General features: G+C 41.0%; 1 protein-coding gene across 1 annotated transcript; it reads left to right on the top strand.

Annotated features, from left to right (window-relative positions):
- Positions 1 to 4,784: 4,784 nt before the first annotated feature.
- On the top strand, positions 4,785 to 14,009 carry ppp1r35 (protein phosphatase 1, regulatory subunit 35). The gene is made up of 5 exons (XM_039801850.1): positions 4,785 to 4,914; positions 7,439 to 7,661; positions 10,794 to 10,955; positions 11,046 to 11,136; positions 13,522 to 14,009. Exons 2-5 carry the CDS (start codon positions 7,440 to 7,442, stop codon positions 13,821 to 13,823), a joined length of 777 nt encoding a protein of 258 aa, XP_039657784.1. The 5' UTR covers positions 4,785 to 4,914; position 7,439; the 3' UTR covers positions 13,824 to 14,009.
- The last annotated feature ends 326 nt before the right edge of the window (positions 14,010 to 14,335 follow it).

Genomic DNA, 14,335 nt, shown 5'->3' with positions numbered 1-14,335 from the left:
TGATCTGAGGTCAGTTAACTGATCTGAGGTCAGTTAGTCTTCTAAATCTAGGTCGTGCAGATCTCTGCTATTCCATTACAAAATTCACTTTTTTATGAAATCAACTATGTAAAGCTCAAATATGGGCCGTTTTATGAAAATGTATGGCTAATTGCAAATTTGGTAAAACAGTGTCGGACTTCACAAGCTCCACAATCTGCCGAGACAGGCGGCGGCTGCTGGCCCGGTTTGCTGCCTTCCCTGTCGGACTCTCCTCCTTCACAGACCCGCTGAGCTGGAGCTCTCTCAGGATCTCCCACACGAGCTGCGCAGTGTACTTTAGAAAAGAGGAAAGTTTGGAGGTTTTGCAAGGATATTGAAAAAGAACCACGGTCGTAAATGCAGTGTTCCAAGACTGTACAACGGAAAAGCCTACTGGCCCAGAGAAAAGGGTTTAGAAGGAGTATATCGGACGAGAGGGAGTTGTGGATCTAACGCAGCGCTGCAGAGGCACTGGCAGAGGACAGGCTTGCAGGGGTTCACTCTCCTCTCCCCGCGCTTACTAGCTACGTGGTGAGTTGGGATTCATTGGTGGAGGTTTTTTTATGTCGCAAGAGTAACGTTAGAACAACACTAGTTATAATGAAAGTGTTGAAACTTTTTTATTTTGTCTCGGCTGTTTTAGCCGCTGCGGCTCTCGCCTGGGCATGTCTGGGCATGTAACAGACAGAGTGTCTGTGTTTGTGTGTGCGCGCTGTGCAGCGGTGTGTGTTTGTGTCAGTGTTTGTGTGTGTGTGCGCTGTGCGCAGGGCAGCAGTGTGAGTGTGTGTGTGTGTGTGTGTGTCTGAAATATGAGACCTGCTGTATCGTCTCCAATGTATTGTGTATGCGGTTCCTCAACCAGTCAGCGCGCAGCGCTCATCTCAATATTCATGAGCATACCATATTTGGAAGAAAATCTGTCGTTCCAAATAGAGCCATTACACAGGGATGCATAAGGGCCAAAACAAAATAGCACCTGGGCCATTTTCAGCCCAACCAATGTTAAAAACCCCATTAGGAGACCTTAAGGAACAGTGTGAAATACCCTATATAATCATTCTATCACCCCTTTAAGACACCCCGTGAGGAGGAGACAGTGCTGCCCAAGCCCAGATAGTGTAAAAAAAAGTTAGAATGAACTGTTCTCAAAGAACACTATGAACCATCAACCAGGTCAAAGACGTGCAAGTCGCAAAGACCAAGCCTGAGAGGCAGAGGGGCTGCTGGGAGTAGGCTGCAAGATGCAAGACTGAACCAAGGAACACGCAGAGGCCCGCACCTTTTCTTTGTTCAAGGCTGACACCTAAACAAAAAGGCCACTCCGGTCAGCCTGCAAAGCGCTCAGTTGACCAGGGAGACAACAAACCAGTGAGATGAACACATAGCACCAAGGCTTAGTAATCCATCAATGTCTGCCTACCCTCCAGAGAAAAAAAAAAAAAAAAAAAAAAGGAGGAAAAAAAAACCAATTTAAAAAAAAAAAAAAGGAAAAAGTCCCCAAAAACCATGGTCAAAACTTCTCAGGAAAAGTAAAAAAAAAAAAACATTTTTAAAAAAAAAACCCCTTTTTATAAAAAAAGGAAGAAGAATTTTTCAAAAAACATGTTCCAACCCAAAGAGATATAAAGGACTGGACTTATGACCGCCAGCCTTAGGAAGCCTCTGAGAAATCAGGGAGCAGTCATGCTCATGCAGTGTGGAAGCACAACACACACTGCCTGGACCAGCAGGGTTGCAACTGATTTTGAGGTGTTATAACTTCTTTTCCCCTTTCTGCTTTTCGCTCTTTCAGAGATGGATTGATCAGTAAGGATGAGATGATAGCACATTTCCTCTGGGTCAACCCACTGCTCCATTATAAGATGGGTCCAGGCTTCATCCACAGCTTCCAGGAGACGACGGACCTGAAGCTCACCTTCTGTGAACACTGTGTTGGATTTTAGTGTGTATCTTAAGATTTGTTCAAAAGGTCAACATTAAGGCCTTTGCATGGTCCTTGAGTGCCCCCTTGTGGACAAATAAAAATAGACTGTTCCTCTAAGTTTCATTTCTGCACTGCTTTGTAGAGTTAAGTACCAATTAAGAAACCAAATCAGAGAAGGCTGTACCGGGTGTTTCCAGTATTCCAGCCTCCTCTTTGACAGGATATATATATACATTTTTCCATTCTGGATTCCTCGTTTCAAGGCATTTTTGAACTGAAATCCTGTGTGTCCATGAGACTGTAAGTAAATAATTCTTATTTATTTTCTTTCTGTTAAATCCATAACTTTCGTGGAGTAGATGTGCTCTATGTAGCCTACAGTTCTCATTTATCTTGTTTATTGTATGTATGACCTAACTCAGATACAGTTAAACAGCCTTGGTGCAGTAACTTTGCTTTTATAATGGATTTCCATTCAATTCAATTTTATTTATAGTATCAAATCATACAAGAGTTATCTCAAGACACTTTACAGAGAGTAGGTCTAGACCACACTCTATTACTTACAAAGACCCAACAATTCCAGTAATTCCCCCAAAAGCAAGCATTTAGTGCGACATGAGGCGAGGAAAAACTCCCTTTTAAGCAGAAACCTCAACTGGTGAGGAAAACTTCCTTTTAGACCCAGGCTCTTGGTGGGCGGTGTCTGACGATGCCGGTTGGGGGGTACGATGAACAGTGGCAATTATAGTCACAATAAAGATAATGGAACTATGACTAGAAATAGCAGTTGCAGTAGTTAATGGCGTAGCAGGGCAATGCAGGGCATAGCAGGGTATAGTGGGACACTGCAGGGCATGGCAGGGAGTAGCAGGGCACTGCAGGGTGTAGCAGGGTATAGTGGGGCACTGCAGGGCATGGCAGGGAGTAGCAGGGCACTGCAGGGTGTAGCAGGGTATAGTGGGGCACTGCAGGGCATGGCAGGGCATAGCAAGGAGTATCAGGGCACTTTAGACCGTAGCAGGGCACTGCAGGGCGTAGCAAGGCACTGTAGGGCGTACAGGGGCATAGCAGAGCATCAAGCAGGACCAAGGTGCCACCCTAATCCAAGGAAAACTGCGGGGCGAGAAAACATGAGGGCTCCTGGGAATAAGCTCCCCAGAGCTAAATATATATTACTGTTGTATACATAAGTAAAATTCATAAGCTATTTCTGTTCAGTGTAGTTAATAGCTGTTTTATGTAAATGTAATAGTGGAGAATTACATAATTATTATGACAGTTAAAGAATGTTATTTTTTCTTTTCATTATGTTACAGAAACCACATGTTACTTCACAGATCTGAATTCAGTTCATACAGAGTAGCTTGCATTATGTGTGTGTGGTAATCAATAAAGCACCATTTGAGGACATCTCCTTCTTCAGTTCTTACCAGACTATCTGTGGCGATTGCAAATGCATTCAAGCAACTACACCTAAGAATTCTTCATTAGTGGCCGGGTTGGCACAGTTGGTAGAGCGGGCGCACATATATAGAGGTTTACTCCTCGACGCAGTGGCCGCGGGTTTGACTCCAACCTGCATGTCATTCCCCTTCTCTCTCCCCTTTCATGTCTTGATCTGTCCTGTGGAATAAAATGCCCCCCAAAAAAATCTTTAAATAGGAGGTCTTAAATTTGGGCTTATTTAACCAACACCTTCTTCATCACAAGATTCTCTTACTGCACTTTTCATGTCTCTGTTGAAGCATGCACAGACGCTTAAACCGATCATAGCCCAGTTAAGGTGTATAGCCGGAGGAATACCCCGGTTACACCGGGTTATTAGAACTCAGATTTGAACCGGGATAAGGTGTTTACATTGCGTTTATAAGAAATCAAGCTACTGCCTTAAGCCGAATATAACCGTTTTTTTGAACTGCATGTAAGCACACTCATTGAGCCCCAGACAGACAGAGGAGCCTTTGGAAACACGTTTCCATGGAAACAATGGATGTTTTTGTTGAGTTATTATTACACAATACTTTTTCTGACCTTTTTAAATATTGCCCCTGACATATAACTGATATTTCAAAAAAAGACTAAAACTAACACTAAAACTAATAAAAAATTTAACCAAAACTAAGCATTTTCAAAAAATAAAAAAATAAACTAGCAAACCTGCTTTAAAAATAATTAAAACTAACCTGAATTTGAAAACAAAAATAAAAATGCTATTTAATAATAATTCTATTTTATTTATAAAAATAAAATTAAAAACTAATGACAAATGCAAAACTATAATAACCTTGACACACACACACACACACAAACACACACACACACACACATACACACACACACACGCATGCATGCACACGCGCGCACACACACACACACACACACTCACTAACTCACACACACACACACACACACAGAGCTGATCTGCTCTGCCTCTCTCTCTCTCAGACACACACACACACAGCTGATCTGCTCTGCCTCTCTCTCTCTCTCTGACACACACACACACACACACACACACACACACACACACACACACACACACACACACACACACACATAGATCCAACGTTAACAGAGGATTGCTCACCCTAATATAACACACCCATAACCACGGAGATACAGATCCCTCAGGGTGACCATTCCGTCTGCTAACCATTCCCTCCAAAAAAGGGTAGAAGGCATATCACAATATCAAGTTTATGAGAGGAATTGATGTATAGAAAATAATCTAGTGTCTTTCTTTTATTTTTATGTTTATTTGTTTTTCGGCATTTATCTCTCGTTCACACTCCAGTCCAGTTGGTGGCGGTAATGCCCCCGCCAATAAACCAAGAAGAAGAAGAAGAAGAAGAAGAAGAAGAAGAAGAAGAAGCGAATTTTAAACGGATGCTAGCTCAAAGCCTGGGATAATAAAAGGTTTATCTTAGCAGAAGTTGAGAGTATCCGCTCTGTCCGGACTACATCAGGTAACACAAAGGGAGACATAAAGGACGTGTTAGCTCTACAGGCTAACTGTAGCTTCAATGTTAAACGTTTAACTGTGATAGAGACCAGAGACAGCCAGTCTAACCTGCCGTTAGTTGAGCTGGTTGACCTAACGTTAGCATACAGAAAGACACAACTACCTGACGTGATGAAATGAAAGGAATATTTCATATACAGTGTTTATATGTATGTGTAGGCCTATAGTGTAGCTATATACAGTGGTGGAAAGTAACTTCTAACTACAAGCTATACTACAGTATCTGCGTATTTCCGTTGTATTCTACTTCATAACAGTTAGCTAGCTAGCTACTTCACTTAGCTACACGTTACCGATGCAGGGGTCCGTGTGTCGATGTAGCCGTATCTGTGAACATCTGTGTACACCCGGATACCGATTTGTATCGGCGAATCTTTACACACCTACTTATTACCAATCATGTTTTCAATCAATCACAAAATCGTCTGTCAAAAAAAATCTTTAAACTATGAAATGTCCCTCCCAGTCTCTCAGTCTAAGGTCACGTCTTCAAAGGTTTTTACTTTTCACAGATACAAAATCACAAAGTGCTTAACATAAAACATCCCATATGTCCCCAATAAACCCTTTAACCCTATGCTGCATCATTTGGAGAAAGGGTCATACTGCGATTGTGATATAACGGTATGATGAGTCTACTTGCTATTATGGTTTATAGTAGCACAGAGGCCCGTTTCAGAAAGCAGGTTTAGTGAAAAATCAGGCTGTTTCTCAATCTCAGGAATGCAAAGAATGGACTAGTGTTCTTGGGGAGAACATTCTTGCTGGTTGTTGTTGGAAGAATGAACTCGCAAGTTCACAAGCACAGAAAACGCAGTTAACAGTTTGAGATGATGCGTTCTTGCTGTTTTGTAGCACAGAGGCTACCTGCAGTGCTCCAAAATAACCGCTAGAAAGAAAAACCACAACAATATAACCACTTTATATTTCTCTCCGGACAAGAAAAACTCATAATGTTACAACTTTTTGCAATAATATTGAAAAATAAAACTTTTTGAGCTTTCATCTTTTTGTTTATGGTTTAGCTCAAACACCCCTTACTTATTCAGAGTGGAACGCGATCCCTACTATTATTAGTGCATTAGTTCCAGTCAGGTTAAATGTTGGCGAACTTGTGTACTGGGACAGTACTTTGGCCACAGAAGATGAGATTTCACAGGGACACAAGTCCATACAAGAACACAGATTGACAAATGCCCTCTGAGTTTGTTAACCCTGAGATGAGGGAAACTCTGTGTTTTCTGTTTCAGAAAGGGAGGTAAATCAAACCTGAGAGAGAGAGGGGTAACTCCAGCTTGTTTCAGAAAGAGAGGTAACTTAACCTCAGAGTCAGTTACTGTGGTAACCGAGTCTGTGTTTTCTTCAAGAAACCTGGAGTTTCTCTCAGTCTCCTCCCTCTGACACAGCGCTCTTCCATTTCCTCATTCATTCATTCAGTCTGTATCAGGCGCATTTTAGCACAGTTTGTCATCAGCATGAATAAAAAAACAGGGTTGGTTTATTAACTCTGTTAAACTATAAAAGTTTTTTTCTCTAACATGGCATGTCCTTTTGATGAAGAAGCTGTATTACTTGGCAGGGAGTTAAACAAACGTCGTGAGATGATATTGAGGCCCCGACTAGATACTTTAATTTCCAGATAACTACCTATTTGATATGTACATAACCATATCGTCCACAAGTTTTCACTTCAAACTCGCTGTATGTCAGTTCCAATTCTACCTAGGCAACTTTATTTCCAATAAAAGGAAAATGTGTTTCCACATGTTGCCACCATGAGTTGTATTTAAAGCAACACCAAAGATTATTTTGTACCTTAAAATAATGTTTCCAAAATCGTTTCAGTGGTTCATGTACTCGTAACAGGGTGAATGGCACTTCTGCACTCGCAGAATGATGAAATGGCCCAACTCGAGGGGCGGCACCAAGCATGCATTTGAAAATCTCACTGCACGCAATTGGATAACACAACGAGCAATCACAACAATACACAGGGTGACGTATCCAGAGCCCCATACCATACGCTTAGCTACCAGCGGAGCTAACTGGTAGATTAAACTGTCGTCATCTGTTTAGCTCGCTTCTGGCCCGCCTATATCGGATACACCAATGTGATTGGTGCAGCTCGGCCACAAGGGTATAGTTAATGAGCATCATTACTCAATGCCAGAGTGACTCGCTGAGCAAATTCAAATTGTGCTCTCGTGAGAACTCTGAATTTCCAGGGTAGTGGATCTGTAGTTCGAATGAGACATAAGAAACTGTAATGGACAATTCCGCTTCCAACCTGTAGGGGGAACGAAGAGGAAAAGTGCTTTGGTGTTACTTTAAGACATAGATTGAAAAGCCTGGTCATTCATTTACTGTGCAGCACACCTTTTTTATAAGTTTTTAAAAATTTTTTTTTTTAAATCTAATAATAACTGAACTGTTGAACTGCTAATAGTAATTGTTGTTACTCCTGTCAGGATGACTTCCTCCTCCCTCCTCTCTCCTCCCCCCTCTCCCCCACCTGCCCCCCTCCCTCTCTCCTCCTCCTATCTGACTCGCTGTCCTGAACTCGACCTGTCGGTCACACTCAGCCCCGCCCCCAGACCCGCCCACACAAACCTGGAGCCCCGCCCACTGAAGAGCAGTCAGCAGAGTGAGCCCCGCCCCCAAGGGCAGACGGCAAGAAAGGGGAACAGGCAGGTGATGACATCATTGTGTGTTTGTGATATCTGTAATATGTAAAAGCATCTTAAGTAGTCGTTAAGACTAGGGTAAAAAAAAAAAAAAAAAAAAAAAAAAAAAAAAAAAAAAATAAAAAAAAAAAAAAAAAAATAATAAAAAAAAAAAAAAAAAAAAAAAAAAAAAAAAAAAAAAAAAAAAAAAAAAAAAAAAAAAAAAAAAAAAAAAAAAAAAAAAAAAAAAAAAAAAAAAAAAAAAAAAAAAAAAAAAAAAAAAAAAAAAAAAAAAAAAAAAAAAAAAAAAAAAAAAAAAAAAAAAAAAAAAAAAAAAAAAAAAAAAAAAAAAAAAAAAAAAAAAAAAGAAGGGGGGAGGGGGGGAAGGGGGAGGAGAAGAGGGGGGGGGAAGAAAAAAAAAAAAAAAAAAAAAAAAAAAAAAAAAAAACCCAAAAAAAACAAAAAAAAAAGGAACCAACCCCCCCCAATGATATTTTAAAAAATAAGGGAACAAATTAAAATTATTGGCAAATTATCAAAGATGTTTTATCAATATTAATAAAGTTATAAATATGTGTATTAATAACTTTACCAAATTGACAAACAATCAAAACGGGGCACCACCCTGGAATCAGGGACCAATAACTGAGCTGTGAAACAAACTCATTGGTGGTGTTTCCTTTTAAAATACAGATCTTAATAAATTTGATTAATTTATCTGGTATCTTTGAAGGAACAAAAGAAGGGTGAAATACGAGCACTGACCTGTTTAAAGCGTAACTCTCGCCAAAATGCATCCTAGGGTATTTTTGTGAATGTACGTGAGTCAAACTTTAGTTTAAAGGCATACCACTTTTAAGATTCACCGTATTCTCGTTTTTGGGTCAAATAGCCTTTTGAATGGGAGTGCTAGGGGCACTTTTATGCTAGCCTCAAAATAGCTATTTTCGAAATACTAAGAAGGCTCGACACAACATGAAACTTTGCTTCAAGTATCACCAGGGGCTCTACACATGAATGAAAGCATTGACAACATTCTTTGTGTACCCAGAGTTTACTAAAAAGAAAGTTTTTGAGCAGCTCACCTCAGCTGTTGTTGTTTCTGTCAGTTTTATCAGCCAAAACAATTGATTTCCGGATGCAACGTAACCGGGAGGAGATTAAAGATGTAAAAGCTCCTAAAGCTTAGTTCCATATAAATGCACGGATAAGTCGTTGTTTTCGTGTTAGTGAAAAACAATATTGACCTTGTAGTTGAAAAAGGAGCCTCATATGGAGTCCGTTCATTCGCATTCGGATATCGGATTCGTTTTGACTGCCGAGGTGGTAGCCGCCAGAAACGACAAGAGCTGCGGTGAGCTGCTCAAAACCTTTCTTTTAGTAAACTCTGGGTACACAAAGAATGTTGTCAATGCTTTCGTTCATGTGTAGAGCCCCTGGTGATACTTCAAGCAAAGTTTCATGTTGTGTCAAGCCTTCTTAGTATTTTGAAAATAGCTATTTTGAGACTAGCATGAAAGCGCCCCTACCACTCCATTCAAAAGGCCGGCTATTCAACGAAAGAATTACGGTAAATCTTAAAATTGGTGATCCCGTCCTAAATATGCTTCTAAACTAAAGTTTGACTCCGTACATTCACAAAAATACCCTAGGATGCATTTTGGCGAGAGTTACGCTTTAACCGCTGTTATTACACAAATTATCACAAACAACTGCTCTTTAAAGTTATAATAGGATTTATTTAACTTCCAAATCATCATTGTCAATCAATAGTTCTTCAATCAATAAACTACATACTTGTTACAACGTGTGTGTGTGTGTGTGTGTGTGTGTGTGTGTGTGTGTGTGTGTGTGTGTGTGTGTGTGTGTGTGTGTGAAGAAGAAGAAGAAGAGGTGGGCCATGTGACGAGACCTGGTCGTTGGCTAAGCCACGCGGTCAAGATTTACAACTTTTTGCAGTTACAGACATTAATAAACACACCTAATTCTCTGCCCAGAAACCTTAAGCCTTACGGTGTGTTATCATCTGTTAATCCATAGATCTCCACGGTAACGGAACAATCTCCAGCCGCTCGTCAGTGGTGCGCGGAAAAGCTCTTCCCTCCTTAGTTATGTCGATTTGAGAAGAAAACGTCGTTTTCCTCTTCTGCAGATATGAAGACACAGGGCGCGTGTTTCACAGGATCCAATAGTGTTCTCCAGAACACCGAAATAATCCACTTTCTGGGAAATGAACTATTTATAGAACAATTTAAACGTTCGCCTGTGTGCCAACCTATTAGCAACTAGAGCTGCGGTGGAAGGCTGGGAGGAGGGAGGGTTCAGCGTATTTATTCCGCAGCACCGGCTGTGGACTCATGCGGTGCGTTCAGGGTTTCTCCAGCCAATGAGAATTTAGTGTTCTTGAAGGTGTGTGGTTTCGGGCTTTTGACATCGAAGTGTGAAGTGAAAAGGCTTTGGAATTGACGTGTAGACCCCTATTCCTTTGTTTGAAAAAGGGCACATGTTGGTCATGTCTCAGAGGCTTGATGCTCCGAGGCCTCTGTTTAAAAGATCATATTTAACCCACTGCTGGTCGGTTCCAACAGTAACCAGAGTACAAGGCCCTAAACATCAACAAAATAAAGATGATTAGATAAATAAGATTATAATTCCAGAGTTTTCCTTGTTATTGTGAGCAGGAAGTGATGTAATGTAGCGTTTAATATGGAGTGAGCGCTGTGCCAGACTATTTAAAAAATATATCCTTTTAATGCTTCATGCTGGTAAGGAAATAACAAGAGTAACCTCTTTTAAAAGGATCGTGTTCTTTATTAAAATGACTCCATATCCAGATATTTTTTATATCTATGGACTGATCAGGGTTTGAACACTGTTGGGAACATTTGGGATAGAGCAAGTACAAAATACAACTAAACAAAATATATAACATGGGTATAGTTGTTTTTAGACAATTTAATGCAGAAATATTACATATTATATCTTTAAACTATCTTCCAGTAAAGTGCTCTACCAGGTGTTAGCTCACCTGGTAGAGCAGGCGCCCATATTTATTCCTCGACTCAGCGGTCGCAGGTTTGACTCCGACCTGCGGCCCTTTGCTGCATGTCATTCCCCCCTCTCTCTCCCCTTTCATGTCCAAACTGTCCTATCCAAATAAAGGCTTAAAAAAATAACATCCCTTTTTCCTTCTCTGCTCGGTGGAGCCCCAAGACAGTGGGTGGAGCCTCCTGCTGCAGTATCCAATCCCGGCCCAGGATGCCTGGAGAGGGTGGAGCTAAACACCACTCTGGCTCTGAAGGCGGAGCTTCAGTCACTTCAGGTTGACACGGTTTATCAGTAGGTTCTCAATAAATCCACACTGAGCTGGGTGCCACCTGGTTCCCCTGGTAACGGGCCTGTTTTCCTGCAGGGGGCAGAGTTTAACTCCCAGAAGGCCGTTCAGGAGACGCTACGGATATCCGAGAGGACCAAAAACCTGATCAACACCAGAGCTACTGAAGGTAATGACACACGGGGGCCAAGCCACTTCAGCAGGCTCGTGGGGGTGAGCCAGGCCTGCTCAGAATCCATCTGCGGCCATCTCCACCCAATGCATGCTGGGTAGATCTCTGTCCGACTTGCTCTGACGTGAGCAACGATAACCTCACGAGATCAGGGGGGACGCAGGTTTGAGAGGCAGGCGCTGCAGTTGCTCTACACCGACTGCAAGACCCAGGGCATGATGGGAAACGCCTAGCTCTCGGCTGATTGGTTCAGAATCGACCAACATGATGATGTTTTATATACAGTTTTTATTGATTTTGAATTGGAGGGATAATAATAATAATAATTTATATTGCTATTTGTCTGAATTTTTTTTTTTTTGAAGTCTTATATTGTACAGAACACATGTAGTGTGGCTGATAATTATGTTTAGAAATTAGGGATGCACCGATCCGACTTTTTCAGTTCCGATACCGATATCTGTTGATACCCGATACCGATCCGATACCGTTGCTGAATTAATAATAAACTGTATACCTTCCACCTCATACCTTCCTTCCACCATGTGGAAGAGACTAAAGGCACCAGACCTTCCTAACTAAACATTACTTTCCTAACTAAGACAAAATAACATAGATGTAATGTATTGAATTTTTATTTATTTATTTAAAAAAAATTGTGCATTCAAATCGAAAATATAATGTAATCAAACTTCTTAAAATAATTTTAATAAATGACAATAATGGGCCTTCAAAAATGGGCCACCTTTTATATAGGTTTATAATGGCTTATTCTACGGTCAGGAGTACATAGAATATCAAAAAAACATGTTTATGTCATCATTTTTACTAAAAGCTTTGATTACTAAAGAGTTTGGCTCCAAGACATTATACAATAACTTTATATGAAGGAGAATCCATGAAAAAGTTACAGAAGCTAAACTATTTTTATTGTGCGAAGTAGTAAAATAAACTCAAATCGAATGAATAGCCTACACATACAAACAACTTTAACATCGTTTCCCTTTCAAAACAAAATAGTTGTAAGCTAGCTAGTTGTATAAACACTACCTTGGCCACAGGTAAGTTAGGTTGTAGTGTGGTTGTAGTGGGCGACTGAACGTAGCTCCGCTGTCAGCCTCCTTTGCTGTTTGAATAATGTCAGTAGGTTGGCAGACGTATTTCAGCGAGGCGAGACATCTTAAATCCAGTGTTTTAATCATTGCTCTGAACCCGTCTTTCTCAACGGTCTGTAGCGTAGGTGGATTGCGGTCATAATGTTGCTCCACTGCATGCTTGAAGTGACAGGTCTTTAACGTTAGCACAGTAACGTTAGCACGGTAACGTTAGCACGGCCGAGTAACGTTACGGTAACGTTAGAGCGACGGGCAACAACAGTGGCTAAATTATGTCCGATTTTTTTAGAAACAGAAAACTTGGGAACAACAGACAGCTCCTCTCTTGAGCACACGTTGTTCTGGTGTATCTCCGGTCTTTCTTCATCCTCTAGCTAACTTTCTTCTCGGTCATGCAGTACTGACCGGAGCCTCTCCCAGCTTAACAGACTGTTATGCTACCTGGCTAGCTAGGCTAGGAGCTATAATGTTACCCAACATGCCGTTGGGCGGTGTAGCTACATTTGTAAATGTAACATTATTAGTGTTAGAAACTGTTTAAGTCACAAATTGTTATATGCTATGGTGTTTTATCCTTTTAAAGAGAGTTAGTTGTGGGTTATTAATTGTTGTATTATAAAGTTACTATCATGAGTGAGAAGGGTACGCAGTCAATAGGGGTCCCAGTGCTGCAACGGAGAAAAAAAAAAAATATAAAACTGGATTGGCCCGTGGATCTGTTAATTTTTCCGATCCCCGATCCGGCTATTTTGTCAATATCGGGGCCGATATCCGATCCTAAATCCGTTCAGATTACAGATAATCTCCAGTCTGTTATTAACATCAGCAACAGATCATCTCCAGTCTGTTATTAACATCAGCAACAGATTGCATGTAGAGCATGTTAACAGCTATTGTCATAATTAAAACAACCGGAGACCGTGTACAAGCTGATATATGGCTCTGATGAGATTTTATTAAATCGGAATCAGACCTAACAGGATGCGAGTGTTGCAGCTCTAGTTTTAGTTTTGATTTCACTTTCAACTGTAGTACATCTATAACTGTTTTATATAACCTTGATTTAAGTCTCTCTCTCTCTCTCTCTCTCTCTCTCTCTCTCTCTCTCTCTCTCTCTCTCTCTCTCTCTCTCTCTCTCTCTCTCTCTCTCTCTCTCTCTCTCTCTCTCTCTCTCTCTCTCTCTCTCTCTCTCTCTCTCTCTCTCTCTCTCTCTCTCTCTCTCTGTGTGTGTGTGTGTGTTTTGTGTGTGTGTTGTTTGTGTCTGTAGAAGTGAATGTCTCTCGCTCTCAGGTTCTCTTCACCTCATTGGTCAGTGTGGACGTGCAGGAGGATCAGCTGATCAGCCAGCTGCTGCAGCCTCGGCTGCCACCCCCCTCCCCCTCCTGCCATGGCAACCAGGCAGCAAATGGCCCCTCCCTTCTCCTCTTCATGACCTCTGACCTCCTCAGACAGAAGTCCCTGCCACTGGAGGAGGAGCCTGTCAACTACAAGCCCCACCCCTCACCACGCCCTGCCCACTCAACCTTTGACCTCTACAAAAGAGGGAGGGGTTTAGAGACCACGCCCTGACATACTCCCAGGAGAGTTCTCATTTGCTGGAGGTACTGAGGCTCCTATTGGTCCGACTGTGCGATGTCCTTGAATAATAACAATGTATTTTATAAATTATAATGAACTGAGATGTGTTTATTTCCTGTAAAAAGCTACATTTAGTTTCTTTTTCTAATAAAGTCTAATAAAAATTTTCTAATAAAAGATGATGTCATCACTGCTGTGCTACAGGTAGTCCAATCAGAAGGGGTGTTGTAAATCCAGATGAAACATGATAGGTGTTAATTTTGTTCTTTTTTAAATATTAAAATTAGATTTTAATATTTACTCGAATTCCGCCTGGTACTAATATGTACTACACTACTTTCATGCAGCTTTTCTCCTCCACACCAGCCCTCTCTTGGGTCTCAGTCAATGAGTTAGTAAATTGTAAAATTACAAATGTTATTGATGCCATTGCTCCCACTAAGGTGAAAGCTGTCTCTGGTAAGAAAAGATATCCATGGAGAAGTGCCACGCTGGTAAGAACA

The sequence above is a fragment of the Perca fluviatilis genome, chromosome 1 (assembly GCF_010015445.1).
Source record: "Perca fluviatilis chromosome 1, GENO_Pfluv_1.0, whole genome shotgun sequence".
NCBI classification, from domain to species: Eukaryota; Metazoa; Chordata; class Actinopteri; order Perciformes; family Percidae; genus Perca; species Perca fluviatilis.
Note: the sequence above shows the minus strand (reverse complement) of the source record. Positions and strands in the feature narration are given on the sequence as shown.

Coding starts and splice junctions, on each gene's coding strand:
- ppp1r35 (XM_039801850.1), top strand. CDS start 7,440: ATGACTTCCTCCTCCCTCCTCTCTCCTCCCCCCTCTCCCCCACCTGCC. Junction 7,662..10,793: donor CAAGAAAGGGGAACAGGCAG/GTGATGACATCA, acceptor CTATCCAAATAA/AGGCTTAAAAAAATAACATC. Junction 11,137..13,521: donor CAACACCAGAGCTACTGAAG/GTAATGACACAC, acceptor TTGTGTCTGTAG/AAGTGAATGTCTCTCGCTCT.